The 18,268-nt window shown below is 42.5% G+C and overlaps 1 protein-coding gene across 19 annotated transcripts in view; it reads left to right on the top strand.

Annotated features, from left to right (window-relative positions):
• Nucleotides 1–10,424, top strand: part of BNC2 (basonuclin zinc finger protein 2) — a 441,927-nt gene extending 431,503 nt beyond the window's left edge. For 15 of the 19 annotated variants that reach the window (XM_058695265.1, XM_058695268.1, XM_058695272.1 and 12 more), the window contains one exon: nucleotides 359–10,424. In XM_058695265.1, the coding sequence (XP_058551248.1) occupies nucleotides 359–1,019 (661 nt within the window). In that variant the 3' untranslated portion in view covers nucleotides 1,020–10,424. The remainder of the gene's footprint in view (nucleotides 1–358) is intronic. The other 4 variants (XM_058695282.1, XM_058695285.1, XM_058695283.1 and 1 more) reach the window with 3 other exon arrangements.
• The last annotated feature ends 7,844 nt before the right edge of the window (nucleotides 10,425–18,268 follow it).

The following is an 18,268-nucleotide window of genomic DNA, read 5'->3' on the forward strand; positions in this document are numbered from 1 at the left end:
TATATTCTGAAATCTCTGCCATGAGATTCTCTGCAGCTGATGCTGCTACCTAGTAAAGCTAAGAGAACTGTCATTGAGAAAAAGGTGCATGGGCTTGCATTCATCCTACCATTGAAGAATTTTACTCTTATAAAAATGATGTTAATGAAAAGTTCCCCTTATTGCACTCCCCACTACCACTTACTCCAAAATCCTGACGATGTAGGGAAATGTTTGCTTTTATAATGGTGTAATTAGCAATGAATGTGCTTATTTGATGCCTGGTGGAAGCTGAATCAATTTTAAAATGTTCTCCTTTTTCTCACCCCTCCCCACTCCCTCTACACCTACTCCCCCCCCTTCCCTCTTGTTTTCCTAGACACAGTGCCAACATAAACCTGCATCGCAAACTGTTGACCAAAGAACTCGATGACATGGGCCTGGACTCAGCGCAGCCCTCTCTTAGCAAGGGCCTCCGGGATGAATTTTTGATGAAGATCTATGGTGCCCAGCACCCCTTGGGGCTCGATGTCAGGGAAGACGCCTCCTCTCCCGCAGGGACTGAAGACTCCCACCTGAACGGGTACGGGAGAGGCATGGCGGAGGACTACATGGTCCTTGACCTGAGCACCACCTCCAGCCTCCAGTCCAGCAGCAGCATCCATTCTTCCCGAGAATCCGACGCAGGCAGCGACGAGGGTATTCTTCTCGACGACATTGACGGGGCGAGTGACAGTGGGGAGTCAGCGCACAAGGCCGAGGCCCCTGCCCTCCCTGGCAGTCTAGGGGCTGAAGTTTCAGGATCTCTGATGTTCAACAGCTTGTCCGGGAGCAATGGTGGGATCATGTGCAACATTTGCCACAAAATGTACAGCAACAAGGGGACTCTGAGAGTGCACTACAAAACTGTGCATTTGCGAGAAATGCACAAGTGCAAAGTCCCTGGTTGCAATATGATGTTCTCCTCTGTGCGAAGCCGAAATCGGCACAGTCAGAACCCTAATCTCCACAAAAACATTCCCTTCACTTCAGTAGATTAGTCTCAGAATGGACACTACAAATGCCAGCTCTCACCAGATGGCCTACATGTTTGAACTGCCATAGTCAGTGTGTGCTTGTGTACCTGGGTGTGTGTGTATGTGTGTGTGTGTGTGTGTATACACATGTACGCCTCTGTGTCTACATACACACACACACACACACACACACACACACATTTTCTTTTCTTTAGATATAAAAAGATAAACACTAGGTGCTTTTGAAATTGTTTTTCTTTTTCCTTTATAGTTTTGGGAAAGGGGTGGGATCTTTAATTTGGGCGTGAAAACAAAGTACCCTTAAAACACACATACACACACACACACATAAAGTGTGCAACCGGCCCAAATTCTGACAGAATAAGAATTCTTGGTCCTCTGCAAAGGGACAGTTTCTTGTACCCATGACTGTTGCCTGCAAAAAAATAAAAGGGAAAAAAAAAAGAAAAAAGAAACAAAAAAGGAACTTCTAATAGTTGTCTTTTGTGAACTTTAAGGTTTTGAGAGAATCTTCAATTAAAGCATGGCAGATTCACCTGTAAATATTTAGCCTTGAGAGGCCAATGATGTAAAGCAATTGTATTGATGGTTGTTTAACTCTTTTGTTTAATTTTTACAGTTACATCCAGCTGTTAGATATGCAGGAAAAAAAATAGTTTGCTGGCTAGCTCTTTTCATTTATGTTAGCATTAATGCACATTTCTTTAAAAAAAAAAAACAACAAAAAAACCATGGTCTTGTTTTTACTACCTGCTAGATAGAGTGATAAGGAGGTGCTGGCATGCTTTACAGCACAGATCTGATTTTTGAAAATGTCCTGTACTAGTACATAAACCCAGTCATGCACTTTTTTTCATACACTACAAGGGGACGTGTAATATCCATGCTTCTTTTTTATCCTTAAACTATTGCCATACTTCAAGTAAGTGTCTTTTTTAAAAAAATTCACTTGTATAAAAATGGTCTGGTCAGTATAGGGCACAAATGCCAAACAAAAGTATTAGTGTTAACACAAAACTGCCAACTTTGCACAAGTTTCCAGAAAAGAAAATACAATTAGTCACTCAACATAACCACAGGCCAATTTGTCGGCCACCAGAAAACTGCTTTAAAAAAAAAAAAAAAACAACAACACTTGGTGATTCTTTCAAGTGCCGAATGTTATTAGAATCAACATTGCATCCTTCTTGCTTATATGTTAAGTTACATAAAAGGAAAACAAAATTATGTGGTGTGAAACAGCCAAGGCATTTATTCTTCAGAGGCAGGATAATATTTCAGGATACAAAAGCCCAAATTACTCACTATGGAACAAAGCTGAATGCAGTAACAGTGTTGAACACTCATTTGCAGGACCTACCCCTTCTCCTTTAAAAAGAAAGCAAAAGTCTGAACTGGGTTGGTCTGTTGTATGGCTGTGTAATTTGTTGCAAGTTCTGCAGTAGTCCTATGATTCAGGCCTGTCTGATAGACAAAATCAAAAGACGTTTCACAGCAGCAGTACTTGGAAGCTTTGAAAACATGTGCTGAACTTGAATTGAGCAACACTCCTTTCTGAAAAGCCAGACGAAGGGGGGTTTAAAATAGGATCTCTCACTGTTGAGTGTTTTGTGTTTCCCCACATGATTTGTCAGAGAGAAATGAAAGCAAGCCTGAAACCAAGCAATTGAGAGTGAGAAAGAGGGGGAGGCGATTCTCCAAACCTTTTTTGTTTTGTTTTGTTTTGTTTCCGATGTTTACACATGTTGCCTGAGCTGGTTAACCACATGGGCAGCCCTCAGCTACCACAACATACTCACTAAATGATGATATTTACTCAAGTTCAGTCTGCAGCCAAAACCATTAGGATGTGCACTGCAGACTGTGTTTTGTTGGTTTTTTTTCCTTTTTTTTTTTAAGGTGGGGGTGGGAGGGGGGGAGACAGATAAACAAGGAATATTTTGTCTAACAGTACACAATAATTTAAAAGAGAATGTATTTCTTTTCTGCATTTAGTGGCCTCAAACATTTCTCTCCTCAGTCTAAAAGTTAGAAATGCCCCCCTTTGTTTTAACTTTGCATGTTGTTTCCATTTTTCATGTTTTGTAATTATTTTTTCTATGTTCACATCAGCATTCACTTCCGTTAAATTTGCCAAAGGAAACTGTTAATATGTTTCTGTTGTTATTATTATTCCTGTAGGATTTATTGTACCTCACAGTATTTATTGTTTCCAAAAATAAGCATCATTAGTTGAGGATTCAGTATTTTTATTTGTAAAAATTTCAGAAACAATAGATTCTTAAAGATAAGCTAGACTTGTCTAGAAGCTTCATCTTCTCATCTCCTTCAGAGGATACTATGGGGTTCATTTAATTCACTTTGTTCTCCAGTGAGGAAAGACCAAAAGTATTTGCAGTACAAAAGAAACCATATCAAACACTATGTCTGTTAAATGACAAATGTTTACGGTAAAAAGCTGAGGAATTAGTAATAACCATTTTTGTTTTCTTGTACCTTTGAATTCCCCAAAGTCTTAATTGCTTTATTTTGGTGTTGTGTTAAATTGAATAGACAGAGATGTTTTCCTTTGTTTTATACCATATAAGACTATGTACAGTATGTTTGTGAAAAACTGAACTAGAATAATGAAAGTTTGTTTGCAAACATTTTGGTCCTCTTAGCGTTCTCTGTGTTGTGCTATTGCCCCATTACGAAATGATTCGATTCGAAAGGGTGGAAAAAAAATGTTTTTAGTATCCCAACAAAAGATCATGGAAACACTAGCTGTTGGACTGTGGTAGGCTGAATTACACTTAGCTTTATGAAAATAACACATTTTTATTTCAGTGATTTTTAAAAGTTACACTGTTGGTTGAGATATTAGAACTCATCTTGTACAGAATCAGTGTTTAGTCTGTTTAATGTCAACTAAAAGGTCAAATAGTCCTAGTGAGTGAATTCCATAGCTGTCAGCAGGTCACATCAGTAGATGAACCAGGCTTAGAACAAATGTTTGTTACTTGCCACAAACTGGGCTAATGCGGAGAGCCAGTTGGAACAGTCCAGAAGTAATGAGATTCTCGAACTAGAATTTCCCTTGCTTGGAAATTTGAATGTGTTCACCTGCATTTTGTCAGAGAAATGGCAGTGAGTCCTGGGCAACTGGCTCTTTTCAAGTATCTCCCCTATTTGCTACTACTTTTGTGCCTCAAGTGCCCAGATGTTATGGTGGCCTTCTAAATGGGTGAATAACACTTTCCAATATAAAGCCTATTATTGCTTAAAAGGCATGGGGGAGTGGATGGAAGCGGTACATGAAATGTAAAATTATGAACCGCACAGAGGTTCCCGTCCCAAAGCGTTGCCTGTTCTTGGGTGTGCGCCCGAGTGCAATGTTTGGCTTAACTGTAAACCTCGTTAAGATGGTGACCCCAAGGCTTACTTGCAAACAGGAAGGAGAAAGCATTTTAATCACTGGGCCCATCATCGTTGTCTGCTCCTACTTGTTTGTTTCTTCATAGGAGTTTTCTTTTGTGAAACTGTTTCTTTCGAGCTGCATCCATCCTGTGCTAGCTGAAAATTAACAGCGATGCAGATTTTCATCGAAGCAGCTTTTTCCCATTTGATTAATTTTAACCACAGTTTTGTCACAGGTAGAAAATGAGGCAGTATTATTAATGTGCATGTTCACTAGCTGATGTTGAAACTTACTGTTTTGATCATTCTAAACTATGTTTTTGTACATATCAGAAAGGCTTAGTCTGCTTTAGGGAATATCTGCATGCTTATGGAGGGGGATGACAAAGAGCAAGAGAAAGGATAGATAATAAGTAATTTGGTTTTTAAAATGCGATTAAAAAGCTTGACATTCTTTGTTCTGCTACAAATTGTATTGAGATAAGTGAACCCAGTGTAACGCATCTCAGATCTTAGTCTAGCTGTCCAATTCAGCCTGATGGCTTTTGAAGGTTTGAAGGTATTAATGTTTTCCTTCTCAACGTGACAAACATCTTTTTTGAAAACATATTTAGCACAATGGTGCCACTGTCCTTGTAGTGTGATTTCTTTGGTCATGAATTTCCAGGCCCTGCCAATAAGAGGAGAAAGACACTTAACTGGTTGATAGCCCTGTTAGTGTATACATCGCTCTTAAAAAAAAAAAAAGAGCAGTTCTAAGAAGAGGCTGTTCTGGAGGCATTCTCCCCATTTTACTCAGGAGAACCCATGCCCTAGAGGGCCACCAGATAAAAAGTGACCTTTTGTTCCCCTTCCCATGTACACACCCCAGCTGTGTACCAAGCAAATGGGAAAATGAGAATGGAGGCCACTAAAACATAAAGAAGCCAGTAATCGGATTGAGGTGGACACACTACTTACTGCTAAGTGTTGACCTGAGCAGTCCCAGCTTGTACCTGGTGTGTTGGTGTTGGATTAGATTGGCTGTTAACAGAGTAAATAAAATTCAACTGTAATAAGACACACTAATCTGCTATCATAAACCAGTCATCCGGAAGAACCTTTCTTTTATCCTATGGATACACCCTTTTTCTTAACTTTTAAGCAATTAGAACAAATGTCATTTTAAAAAAACTATTCGAATTAGAGGATGTTGCTATTTCTTCCCATTCTTTGATTTTTAATGGAAGGGGTCTAAGTGTGTAAGGAGGGCAATAAAAGGCAGGTACCAAAAAAGACTGGTGGGAATGAGTTTTTCCAAAAGCAGAGCAAGGGATACTGAGTAGGGGATAGGAACCTTCCCTGGTTGGGCGTAGCTGGGAAAGAAAATAATGAACTGGAAGTGTTTGTTCAAAACAAAAGTCTGGTACAATTTTTCCCAGCAGTGGGTGAGAGCATCTCGATGCACTGCCCCGCAGAACGCCCTGTGACAGGTGCATCACTGCACCCCAGTCTGAGGAAGAGGGGAAAGCGAAGAAAACTCGTGGAATAACTGAGGATCCTTATGGGTCAGAAGAGCCAAGGGCAGCTGTGGGGTTTTTTTGTTTGTTTGTTTGTGGTTTTGTTTTTGGGTGGGAAGTGATGCTGGAGTCCCTTAGGAGAGCAAAAGATGTGATGGGTCACCCAGGGTATAGAAAAAGCCAGTGGTCAAACTGAGCTCTTAAATGTCTTTTCTCCATCATTACTTTGCCTGCCCCTGTAGCCATGACTGTATTGCCACTTAGCTAAAGAATTCTTGATCAAAATGTGAGCTCATTTATCTTCCTATGAAGCATAAAAGTGGCTTTCCTGTTTGCATGTTTTCCCTCAAAGCTAAACCATGTACTAGTCTAGCTCATATTAATATTAAGACCATACCTTATTAAGACCATTCCCTATTGTTGGAGAGTTTCTCCCCAGAAATGGTAACTTTGGATTAGTATTACGTAAATCCAGCTGTAAAACTGACAGTGAATTAGTCTGTCGTCTGCCCGAACATCCATCCTTCCTTGTGTCCTTTCATCATCCCCATTCTGTCCACATCTTGCACAAGATGATGCTTGTGCCCATGCGGCAATAACTGGACATGAAATACCATCTTTTGGCATTTGTTGAAAACTCCAAATGCCTAATAATGGTTTTTTTAATGAGCATTTTTACAAGTACACCAAATTGGATCAGCATTACTGTTCATTATAATGCTATATATATTTTGAAGCAACATACTATAGTTGTTTTAAAACTATATTCTCTAAAGTGTTACCGTAAATTCATTTGACCTTTACTGCAAAAAAAAAAAAAATACCTTTTTTTATATAGAGTATCAAGACAAGGCTCAGTCTGTAACAAATAGTGGACCATTACAGAAGAGGAAAGGAAAAAGCTGGGACTGAGCAGTGAGAAGCTTCAGTTCAATTTCACCTCATATCTTTCTAATAACTTACTTGTCACTTTATTACCTTCCAGTAATGTGAATGCTGCTGACAAGACTGTCACACTAACAGCAGACAACACCCTCTCTGCTTCAGCCCCAGCTCTCCTGGCTACTTATTGCCCTGGCCCTGAAGGGACACAAACTAATAGTGTGCTTTCCAGTTCAGCACTTGGCCATCAAATATAAAAGGATGCGTAATTGCCTGTTTATCCCTTGTGAAGGGGAAATTGAGTACAAGGACTCCGCTTTCCCACTGAGTTCCCTGATGTACACACACGTTCACAGTTCTCCCTCTCTCTCCCTTTCTCTCTCTCTTCCTCACTCTCTCTTTCTCCACCCCTCCCTTCCTCCTTCTTTCCCTCTCCTCTTCTTACTTCTTGCTTCTCTCCCTCCCTCTCTGCCCTCCCAACACACAAGCAAACGCCTACTGAACTGCACCTTTGGTGAGCCCAAGGCTGCCTCTCGATGCCCTCTCCAGCTGTTAAGTGGACAGTAACAAGATGACTTCTTAAATAAAGGGTCAGTAGAGAGACCCTGTGACAGAATTCTTTGTGTCTTTAGAATCTTAAGTATTGCAATTCCATGCCCACTCATTGGAGGGTATAGGGTGTCGCCCTGTAACTCGAGCAACATTTCCCGCAAGGCAGTGGCATGGGAAGATTAGATCACTCCATATTCTGGAAGGAAAGCATTAAAATATTCTTCTTTCCCTTCACAAAGTGCACATGTTGGAAACAGACTGGTTGTGCCTGGTGGTAAAAGTTGTTGTTTTAGCTTTGGCAGCCAACCATTGGTCTAAATGTACACGCATATCTTGAAATGACAACAACCTCCGAATGCATAGTGTAACACAACAGATTAACCTTCGTTTTGTTACACTGGACTGACAATCTAAAAAAAAAGTGGCGGGGAGGGGGGAGCATGGGGCTTGTTATTTTAATCACGAAAACAGGGACTACCCTATGTGTAAAAGGTAAAATTCTCCACGTTAGGAGAATGTTGGTAACTACGAGTACAGTGAGCTTTACAAAATCAAGTGGGGACAAAAGGTACAAAATAGGAACACGTGAAAATGCTGCATTCCAAAATACCTTGAGCCCAAATTGTGTGTAAGTATTAGCTGCTATTTTGGTATAGTGAACTCCTTTGATCTACTAAAATGATGGTTGAGAAGTGGCTAGTTAGTGACCACATGAAGCGCAAGATCGATCCGATCCGCGCGTCCTCCTTGCGGAACCCGGGGACCCCACGCTTCCTTCCAGCCGTCTGGCGGCAGGTCTGACAGAAGGTGTTGGTGCTGCAGTCACATTGCAAATATATTTGTCAACTGAACGAGACTCATGCAGGTGTCATTTTGATGTGAACATTTGGAAAGAGAAAAGCCGCAGACTCAAAGATAGAAAGCTTAACAGGTCCTTGTTGACAAACTTGTGCGAAATAATTTCATTAACCAGTCTGAGGACTGGGAAGAAAAGCACTTTGAATAAGGATTCTTGGGGTCAGAGAAAAAGCAGTTGACTTGATGTTTTTTAAGTTCCCCCAAATGTATATAGTACAATCATTTATCAAACATCATCATAGAATCTTAAATTAGTTAAAAACTCCATTGCCAAAATTGCACAGAATCTGCTTAACTAATATTAGCTTTTCCCCTTGAAATAACAGGGATGTTTGAGGACATTTCTAATTTTCTTAATGCTTTTTTTAAGTTTCATTTTTAAAAAAGAATCTTTGAAGGGAAGGAAGAGCAGGAAAAAAAAAGGTATTTTAACAAAAATGGAGAGTAGATAGTATAAAAATATATTTGTTGAAAAGAGGATATCTAAGTGCTATACCAAGACTTTATAAGGCTTCCTGTTGCCAAATGTGGTGTTGAAATAATGCACAACAAAGATGGTGAATTGATCCATTATTAACCGGCCCTGCCCACTTCTGTTGCGGAACGCAAGGATGGAAAGGTGACTCTGGGGAGCCCCTGGATAAGTGAGAGAGGCCCTCTCACCTGGCCCTGCAAGTGTTTTCCAAAAGAGGGGGAGAAAACCCCACCCTCTTGGTAGTGCCACCTGCAAGGTGAGCTGACCTGGCGCAGTGTCAGTGGAAGCCTCGCTGCCTTCCACGCTAGGAGACAAACCATCCCCCGCCCCCCTGTGAATCAGTGCAGTAAGGCTGAGAAGCACTGATTCATGAGGTATGATGCTCCTGCACTCCCAGACAATGTGCTGAGTCAATAGGTTCACTTGAGATGTATAAACCAAGGTTGATTGTTTATTTTTTTTCATCTAGTACTCAATTTGGAGCGTTTTTGCATGTCTCTGTACAGAGTAATCCGTTCGTCTCATTGCCTATCTTAATCTCCCCTGACTTTTCCATTATCTTTCCACTCCTGCCCTTTGCTCTTCTTCTGATCTCACCCCCTCCCCTTAAAAAAAAGTCTGTTCTTAAACAAGAAGGTAGAACACTCCCCCCTTCATCCTGATTTTGATCGCTTTGGAAACATTTGTGTGTTCTACCCTGTCCAGGGTTTACATAACAAGAATTAAGTGAATGAGATGTTCTAGTATTATGTATTAACCTGATATGACTATCTAAGATTTATAATATATGGTGCACTCGCTTTCTTGTGCAAACTTTGGTTCAGCTGCCCTGCAGAGAAATCTTACCATTTTCCTACCAGTACCAGTAAAAAAACAAAAACAAAAACAATAACAAAAAAAAAAAAACAGTGCAGGAGAGCTAAATGTGGGTAGGTGGAAGTCAGAGGGTCAAGGAAATTCGAGGAACCAGGAGAAGACTTTGGTCTGACGCCACCTGGGCCTTTCCTTAGTGATGGAGGCAAGTTGGGGCTCTGGGGAAAGAAAGCTCTCTGTTCTCCTTTGTGGATCATGCAGCAGTCTTTCTAGAAGTAGCAAGATCCCTCACACAGTTGGGAGAACACGTAACTTTCTAATTCACCTCAAACCCACCGCTGTGTCTCAGTAACAAAAACATTTGACTCAACCTGCATATTTGACAGCAAGAGTGGCCAAAGGGAATTGAAATATCTTGAGGAAAAGGAATTTTCACCAAGATATGTCCTTTCCCTCCCCTGCCCTCCCAAATTTGGGGGGGTCTATGCGGTTTTTTTCTGTTGTTCTCATCTGCATCAAACCAGTCTCTTCTGCTAAGTAAAGCCTGTCGCAGAACCAAAGTCTGTACCACAAATGGTAGCTGCACCAAGGGACGGGGACAGCTTGCATCACCCTGATGTAATAATACTCGTGATGTCGGTAGCTTCATAAATACTGTATGTACCTTGAACAAGGTTTTTGTTTTGTTTTGTTTTGTTTTGCTTTTTGGTTTGTTTTGATTAGTAGTCTAAGGGAATTAAAAATTTTTTATTTACTACTTCCTTTGTTGTATTTTCTGTACTATAACTGTCTACAGTATGTCTTTTGCATAAAATGCATAAGGGTTTGGGGATGTAAATGGAATTTTATTCATATTTTGTCCAAATACCTCTTGTAATTTGTATCAGAATTCTTGTACAATTTTTATATTAAAGATTTATCAGTCACTGACCTCTTCTTACCTTCTTGATTTGGAGAAACCTCAGCAAACGCCAACAGACCTTTACAAAATACACTTAGTAACACTTCAGCTCACACCGTAATTCACCCTATTGAAGCACACTTGTTGTATAACTCAGAGTCAGTCTCCTATTTGGACCGAATCCTGGTATTATTGAACACACTTCTTAGGCAGATCAAGCTCATCTCTTGCTCAGATGGCAAAGCTGAGTCAGAGCTACGAAGATTCTAGCCAGTCCCGACAGAGCCCAGCAAACACTGCCCGGAGTCTTCCACACCAAAGCTATCCTTCGGGAGATGACTTTTCTGTCTCTCCAGAATTCCTTTTCCCCGAAGCCCTTTGCCCAAGCTCTTTTAGGGAAAGAAAGACCAAAGGAAGAACTTAGATATCTTTGCAACCTAGCTTTCTACAGATACATTTTCTTCCCTCCCCCGCCCTTTGAAATTTGTGGACAGCAGCCAACAGGATGATGACTATATATATTTTTCAGACTAAATGCTTGTGTTTCAGTTTACATTCCCTGGGCAGAGGTTTTCTGCAGATTGTGCTTGTTATAATCTAGAAATAAAACTAGCAGATGGAAAGATGTCATAATCGGTGACATTTCCTCCCCCTGTCATACTGCTTGAGGGACAATGGAAAGAAGCATAGAGAAGATGCTTTTGACTCAGCATTATTTACTATCACCCCTACCTCTTACAACAATCTTAGCTAAAAACGTGGCTAATCCAGTCTCATTTTTCCTGGAGTCTCCTTTCCCAGTTGGCATTTTCTGTTCTCCATCCCTAGAGCTGGATTTGCCCATCTCCCCAGAATGTTCCACCCACCTCACCAATTTCCTCTGGTCCATCAGCAAGTAAGTGAGCTACCCAGACCTTATAGCGCACTGCCCACCACACCCCCCCCCCCACCCCCTGGCCCCTGCCCAAGGCCTCTGGTTTGCAAGGGGCTGGATGGGCTCTTCATACCCGTCTGGTTGCTGGCTGTCATCAGGCCCATGGTGAGGAACTGTCCAGCCAGTCTTGGACACCACAGACTGAGGGGCCCATGCAAAGCAGCAGGGGTGCCAGCCACCAAGCCTTGATGGGGTCTCCCTTCTTGATTGCTTTTGAGCACCCATAGGTGGGTTTGGGGGGAAAGGGCGAAGAAACGAAAGGTTAAACAACTTTGGAGAAGTCAAACTCCATTGGTGCAGGTGGTTATTAAATGTCACGGATGTATTAATGCACTCCTGCAGGGAATCCAAGCATAATTATGATCTTTTCATCTGTCACAACATGTCTGTAATTGGCAAGAATTCTCCTTCAAACAGCAACTTCTTCTTTAAAAAAAAAAAAAAGTTGTTTTAAATGTTACTAAATGGTAGAAATCCTCCCGTTTAGCAAAGAGGCACCCATGAAGACAGTTCTTGGCACAAAGCTAATCAAACTGCCTGGGTTGTGGCCAGTTGCTCTGCTGAGCCACTGGAAGGCTTGCTGTCTGCTAGTTTGCCCTGTGTCGGTTGACAATATGACAGTAGATTAAGTGCTACTAATTTAATAAAGCTGCTCTGCGGACAGGGCTGATCTATCAATGAAGACCAGAGAGGATCGCATTGGTGGGGGCTCAGGAGGGGCGGCTGAGAATATTGAATTGCCTCAAGTAATACTGGGGGGAAAATCTATCGATCCTCAGTAAGGCACAGTTATTTTTAGTCACCTGACTCTCGGGCACCCAATCATTACCCATATTCATCAGAGACGTATAATGAACAGAGGTATTGATTAACAGGGCTAGCTGAAGAGATTTCCCAACAGTGCTAGTTCACATTGATAGGTCTCCAATGGGAATACAGTCCACGCAGCCCTGGAACATAACTTATTGTGTTCTAGGTCCTTCCATTGATTTTATTTTGTCGAGGGAGGGAGGGACAGCCTTGCACACAGTGGTGCTCCCTTGACCTTTCTCTGAAACCTTCCTTGAAAAAAAAAAGAAGAAGAAGAAAACCAACTCACTGCAACAGTCAACAAGTACACAGCCCCGCTCTGTTTTCTGCTTCTATCCAGGCTGGCTCTCCTACCTCATCTTCGATTGCTGTGTGTGTTACCCTGATTTACAGAAATGTGCTTGAAGCTGGGACATGCCAGTCAGAGCTCAGAGCCATCAGGCATACAAAGCCTGTCCTCCCCTAAAGATCAACATATGGCTTCGGGAAATTATCGTGTTCGGCTAATTGCACCGAGTTGGCATGGTAGGAACATAATGAGTCCCGGTTTCAGCATGCTGACCCCAAACCCAGTGATGCCAGCACATAGTAACTTTCCAAGCATTTTGCCTCATGGCAGGAATCCTCATTGAGCTGCTGTTTGCAAAAGGCATTTGGTTAGATTCCTAGCGTGTGCCCTGGTCCTGCGCTGCCGCGTTCCAATCCTACGAGAGAGTTTGCTGTGCTGTTCACAGGAGCACTTGGCCTTCCAGAGAACTAGTGGCAACCCAAATGCCACAACCTTCGCAAACCATGTGCTTCCTGATGGGCGGCATGCTGCTTAAATTGCTGATACATAACTAGAAACCATTAAACCCCGGGGGAGAAAAAAGTAAAGGATTAAGACAAGGACAGCTGTAAAAAATAAAGCTCAAATGCATCATTAGAAACCAGAAATTCGCAGAGTACAACTGTCTGTCATCCACACTGGATATTAGCAACACTTGACTTGTATATTAATGAAATGCTATAGGAACTCTAAGTCACCCTTAACCAGCGCAACCTCAGGGAAGTTTCTCTTTGCTCCAGTCCCTCCTTGTCTGAGCCCGGGTTTTTGATGACGTTGAATTTCATTTGCCTCCAATTATCCTCATCAACCTGCCTTAATTTGACTTACCTTGGCCAGCAGACCTTTTCCTCCTGAGGTGCAACCTCTCCTTCGACTTTGTCTTTTATACACGCCACCTTCAGCCTTTTCTTTGCCCTCCTTTATTTTCCTTATTATGATGTTCGGTTCAGTTTCTGTTTTCTTGGCTGATACCTTTTTTTTTTTAATCAGTTCAATATATTTTGATCCTCTGGGGTTGGACTGTACCTTGACTTCTTTCCAAATATGAAAGCTTATGAGGGAAAAAAAATATATCAAAGGCTTCAATAATTTTGAATCCAGAGTTCTGTACATTGTGTAGCAACTTCAGGTCCTTGGAATGCTCCAGAAAATGGTCATTAGCAATTGAAGTTGGAGGTTATCGGGGTTTTAGGTATGTGCTATGTGAGGTGATTTAAAATTATTAGTCCACTTCCAGGTTTTTAGAGAGATTCATTTTTACAAATATAAATGCTATTAACAATTCAAAGCACTCTCATAATTCCCCATCTTTGTTCTTCCTCATGATCTCAATTTCCATTTTTCTTGTTTTTTTTTTTTTCCTTAAGTGGAGAATTTCCTTCCAAAGTTTCACAAAGTCATTTGCAGGCTGAAAACAAGACACTTATTTGATTATTTTCAGATGTCCCATCAATTGGTCTTCAGCAGAAAGTAATCCTGCAAGATGTTATGCTTTCTGCTTTCTGTTCTTTCAGAAACCACAAACCTGTGTGTTTGAAAAATATGACTCTCTCCGAAGCCCTGAGCCTCACCCACAGAGCTCACATGTGAGGATGGTTTCGGGCTCACTTGCAGACTTGCTTTTTCAAGGAAGCAGCAAAGCCCACTCACTTTTCGTAGATCTGTGCGCACAGGTGTGTGTGTGTGTGTTGGGGGAAGCCAGTATATGGGTGAAATCCAGGAGGTTGTGTAGAACACGGGGGCACTGTGTTCTAAACACCTTAAAGATGAGCTGTTCCTCTAGCCTGTAGTTTGTGGTACTTAGTAGGTGATCCATACACATTGGCAGAATAAATGGGGGATAAGGGTTGGTGGATGGAGCCCTTTGCTAAATACCAAAGTCAAAGCCAGCCTTATGATTAGGTGAAGGAGGCTGCTCTCACACCTGGAGAGAATGCATGGATCAGCTATTTGTGGGCTCTGAGAAGCAAATAGTAACAGAAACTTTGAGAAGGAAGACCGGGATTCAAAGTGCCACCGAAATGGCCTTATTTTGCCATTTGTTCCCCTCCTGTATGCCCTGGTTGGCCTGCACTCATGGAAATCTGAAACCCGTGAGTGGGCATCAGACCTGGACAAATGGATCTCCAGAAGCCCTGTGGTCAAAAAGTTGGGCAGGAAACAGTGAGTGCTCAAAAAGAGTGGGAGACGTTGCCGATTTTTTCCCCTCCATTTCCGAGTGTCTGCCTCAAATCAAAGCAATGCTTGTCGGGGCGCCTGGGTGGCGCAGTCGGTTAAGCGTCCGACTTCAGCCAGGTCACGATCTCGCGGTCCGTGAGTTCGAGCCCCGCGTCAGGCTCTGGGCTGATGGCTCGGAGCCTGGAGCCTGTTTCCGATTCTGTGTCTCCCTCTCTCTCTGCCCCTCCCCTGTTCATGCTCTGTCTCTCTCTGTCCCAAAAATAAATAAAAAAAATAAAATAAAAATAAATAAATAAAAAAAAAGCAATGCTTGTCAAGAGCAGTAACCGCAGCAGCCGGATCCTGCAGGAGCCGAAGCTCTGCCCCCTGATAGAAGCTGCTGTCTCCAGGGCGGGGAAACCCCTTTTATCTCCATCTATCCTCCCACGGTTTGGTCCTGCCGGTGAGCAGAGTCCCTCCAGAGCCTCGGCTCTCTGGCCAAAGGACTGAAAAGACCAGGTTGGAAGGTTCGAGAAAGATCATGGAGAGGAAAACGTATTTGAAAATCTAATGGTTGAAAACTTCTTCAATTTGCCAAAAAGACATAAACCTACAGATTCAAGAGGCTTATTAAACCCAAAAGTGATAAAGCCAAAGAAATGAACACCTAGTGGGGCGCCTGGGCGGCTCAGTCTGTTGAGCCTCTGACTTTGGCTCAGGTCATGATCTGGTGGTCGTGTGTCCGAGCCCCATGTCGGACTCTGTGCTGACAGCTCGGAGCCTGGAGCCTGTTTCAGATTCTGTGTCTCCCTCTCTCTCTGATCCCTCCCCCGTTCAGGCTCAGTCTCTCTCTGTCAACAATAAATAAATGTTTTTTAAAAAATTAGAAATGAACACCCAGACGCAGCAAAGTCAAATTACTGGATTCTACAGATTAAGAAAAAAAGAAAAGAAAATCTCAAAAAACAAAACAAAACAAAACAAAAAAAACCCTGAGGAAAACAGTATGTTACACATAGGGGAACCATTGGAATGACTTTTTTCATCAAAAACCAAGAAAACCCGAAGAAAGTAGAATAACGTTTTGCACGTGCTGAAAGAAAAGAAATATCAACTCGAAATTCTAAATCCAGGAAAAAAAACTCTTCAGCAATAAAGGTGAATTAAAAACATTCTCTGATGGAGGAATTTGCAATTTTTTTCTCCAGCATCCACATTCCAAGAAAACTGTGAAAGGAAATTCCTTAGAAAGATGGGAAATGATCGCAAAAAGAAAACTGGAATCTCAGCAAAAAAGGAAAGAGAGAATGGAAGGGAGGAAGGAAGGAAGGAAGGAAGGAAAGAAGGGAGGGAGGGAGGAAGGAAGATGGGCAGGAGAAATGATAAAAATATGGGCAAATATAATGTTATTTTTCTCCTGTTAATTGTTTTATAATTGAAAGAAAAACCACAGCATTGTCTGATGCTGTTTTCAATGTATGTGGATGTGATACTTAGGGCACTTATGACATAAGGCTGCCCTGTGTATGATTCTATTTATAGGATATGGTCTGGAAAATAAAACTGCAGCAGCGGAGAATAGACAAGTGGTTGCTAGGGCCTAGCTGGGGGAGGTCATGGCTCCAGAGAGTAGTGGGAAGGCATTTGGGAGAGAAAAAACTGTCCTGTGTCTTGTTTGCTATGTGGGGACACAGATCTATGTATGTACTGAATTTTATAGAACTGTCCACAGAGGAAAGGTCCATTTTTCTTTATATTCATTTGTTTTAAAGAATAGGAAGTAGAGGTGGGTCCCCTGGTCATCTGATTTCAGAGGGAGTGAAATCTGCCTCTCCCACCCTCTCACCCCTGGGTTCTACAGGATTCACCCTCTGTTTGTTTTTACAGCTATGGCCTTAAAACATGGCAGCATCCTTCACATCCAAATGATGAGGTTTAAAAGAAAACCCTACAGAGGAAATGCATGCACTTAAATTCACCTTAAGGTTTAAATACTCTCTGGCTTATTTATAGCCATGTGTTTTGATAGAAGAGGGCCCAGAAAGGGAAGCCCAGGACATTTTGACAGGAGGTACCCCAGGTGAATATCGAAAGGATTGGTCTGGAATTAACTAAGAGCCTTCATGTTGAGAGACATGTCTTAGAGAACACTTCAAAAATGTGTGATGGAGAGGGGCAGGCCGGGGGTGGGGGGTGGGCATGACGACGCAGTTTTTGTCATCTTAACGGTCCGGTCTTTCTCTCTAGCATAGCAAGTAGCTCCCGATTCCTGCCCGTGGCACTGGAGTTCTTCAGCACCATGCAGTTGCTGACTGAGACTTTTAAATCCCTATCTACTTCCTCCAGCTGGTTCTCTGTGCACACACAGGCCACAGTACCACTGGGGAACAAGAGTTTAGGTATGGAGAGCATCTCAGATGTTATGTCTACACTGGCAAGTCCATGGACGAAGTGCTTCTTCAAAGTAGGCAGTGAGTGGAGAAGAGAGTCCAGCCAGGGAGATGGACAAGACAGATAAGGACAGACCCAGACTCGTGGTAAGGAGGGGAGGCAAGTTAGAAGTGCTGAAGCGTGAGTGTTTGGCCATATGGAATACTCTGGAGAAGTCAAGTAAGGTGAAAATTGGAAAGCATTCATTGGATTTGGTGACCAGGGAAGTTGTTAATCCTTTGGTGCAAACAGGGCATGTTTTCGACATATATATCACAGTGCCAACCAAGCCCAGGTTTCCTTGCTAGTTAAAACTGCTTCACCCTTGGCCCCTACACAAGGAAGCCATGTTAGGTTGACTTTTGCCAAACAGTGACCAGAGACTTGACCAGGCAAAGGCAGCCCATTCATAGGCCAGCAGGTGTGCGTATGAGGAGGTCTAGCACAAAGCAAAGATAACAATTATTTAAACCATAAAGTAGATTGAGCAGCTGGATGTGAGAGGAAAATAGAACCAAGATGAAGAGAAAAGAGAGCTAGTGAGAGCAAGAGGAAGACAGACAGACAAGAGGCTATGAGTGCCAAGAGAGAGAGATGGGTAAAGACACTGCTCCCTACAGCTTTTCTGGACCACAGAAGTGCAGGGATGAGGATGAGTGTGGACTGTATTAGGAAGTTTTGTGGCAAAGGAAAGAAAACTTGTGCTACAGTGGGAAGAAGGGTCGAGGCTGAAGTGTGTGTGTGTGTGTGTGTGCGCGCGCGCGTGCGTGCGTGCACGTGGATGCAAACACACACGTTTATTTCTTACCACAGAACACTTCTTACCATAATCACAATGTCAGGTACAACCTCAAGACATGATACAAATAGAAGCAGAGGTTCTCTGGGAGTGTCAGAGCTTCTCCGCCTTTGGCTGCCTCCATCTGCCCTTGCAGTTCTTAAAAACCAGAACCTGATCTGCAAAACCCTGATTTAAAAGTCCCCCACTTTAGGGGCGCCTGGGTGCCTCGGTCAGTTGAGTGTCCAACTCTTGATTTCAGCTCAGGTCACAATCCCAGGGTCGTAGGATCAAGCCCCATGTTGGGGTCCATGCTGAGCGTGAAACCTGCTTGGGATTCTCTCTCTCTCTCTCTCTCTCTCTCTCTCTCTCCCTCTGCCCCTCTCCCCACTTGCTCGTATGCTCTCTCTCTCTCTCCCTCTCTCTCTCTCTCTCA

The sequence above is a fragment of the Neofelis nebulosa genome, chromosome 12 (genome assembly GCF_028018385.1).
Source record: "Neofelis nebulosa isolate mNeoNeb1 chromosome 12, mNeoNeb1.pri, whole genome shotgun sequence".
NCBI classification, from domain to species: Eukaryota; Metazoa; Chordata; class Mammalia; order Carnivora; family Felidae; genus Neofelis; species Neofelis nebulosa.